This window comes from Priapulus caudatus, unplaced genomic scaffold (genome assembly GCF_000485595.1).
Source record: "Priapulus caudatus unplaced genomic scaffold, Priapulus_caudatus-5.0.1 Scaffold3714, whole genome shotgun sequence".
Classification (NCBI taxonomy): Eukaryota; Metazoa; Priapulida; class Priapulimorpha; order Priapulimorphida; family Priapulidae; genus Priapulus; species Priapulus caudatus.
Window position 1 is genome coordinate 11,508 of NW_014580775.1, and position 973 is coordinate 12,480.

Genomic DNA, 973 nt, shown 5'->3' on the forward strand with positions numbered 1-973 from the left:
ATTTACAAGATAAAATAGATTATTAAATAGATTATTTTACTTTTACAATCTTCATTGACGAGCTCCAGTATCCGCTTCCTAGATCCCCTCCATACGTTAGCTGTAGGACGCTACCTGGACAAAAAACATCAGCAATAAATAAGCTTCTAATTCTACTCATATTTATTACTTACCTACATGTTTACTTGCTACCCTTGTTTAAAACAACTAAGAATATAGTTCTGTGCCATATTATTTTAGTCACACAGTAGAATGATCATTCATTAACAAACCATCTTTCATATTTGGTTAAGTAGAAATTATAAATATCTAGGAGCTCGAGCCATATAGCAGCGAATAGTTAATCTTACTTTTAAAATCTTCTTTGTCGTCTTTCAGTATCTGCTTTCTTCATCCCCTCCATATGGTGGCTGTCGGCCCGGATCATACCTGGACAAAAATTATTATCAGTAAATAAGCTTGCATCTTTGGTGATATTGGTTACACTCAAGTACATGTTCACCTGCTACTCATTTCTTAAAACAATAACTAACAAAATTCTGATCCCTAGCTATTATTTTAGTAAATGCTGTAAAATTTAAGGATAAACCAGGTTTCATACTTAAACTGCGGTTTGTTGAATACTGTATGAAATTGTAATTAAGTGTGAATTAGTGCTGAATTTACAAGATAAAATAGATCATTATAGATTATTTTACATTTACAATCTTCATTGACGAGCTCCAGTATCTGCTTTCTAGATCCCCTCCGTACGTTAGCTGTAGGACGCTACCTGGACAAAAAACATCAGCAATAAATAAGCTTCTAATTCTAGTCATATTTGTTACTTACCTACATGTTTATTTGCTACCGTTGTTTAAAACAACTAAGAATAGTTCTGTGTCATATTATTTTAGTCACACAGTAGAATGATCATTCATTAACAAACGATCTTTCATATTTGGTTAAGTAGAAATTATAAATATCTAGGAGC

The 973-nt window shown here is 32.2% G+C and overlaps 1 protein-coding gene across 4 annotated transcripts in view; it reads right to left on the minus strand.

The window, feature by feature from the left end:
* LOC106819566 overlaps positions 1-973 on the minus strand; it is a 16,865-nt gene that overhangs the window by 7,488 nt on the left and 8,404 nt on the right. For 2 of the 4 annotated variants that reach the window (XM_014824180.1, XM_014824177.1), the window contains 3 exons: positions 699-772; positions 351-429; positions 41-114 (listed from right to left, as the gene is read on the minus strand). In XM_014824180.1, the coding sequence (XP_014679666.1) occupies positions 41-55 (15 nt within the window). In that variant the 5' untranslated portion in view covers positions 56-114; positions 351-429; positions 699-772. The remainder of the gene's footprint in view (positions 1-40; positions 115-350; positions 430-698; positions 773-973) is intronic. The other 2 variants (XM_014824179.1, XM_014824178.1) reach the window with 2 other exon arrangements.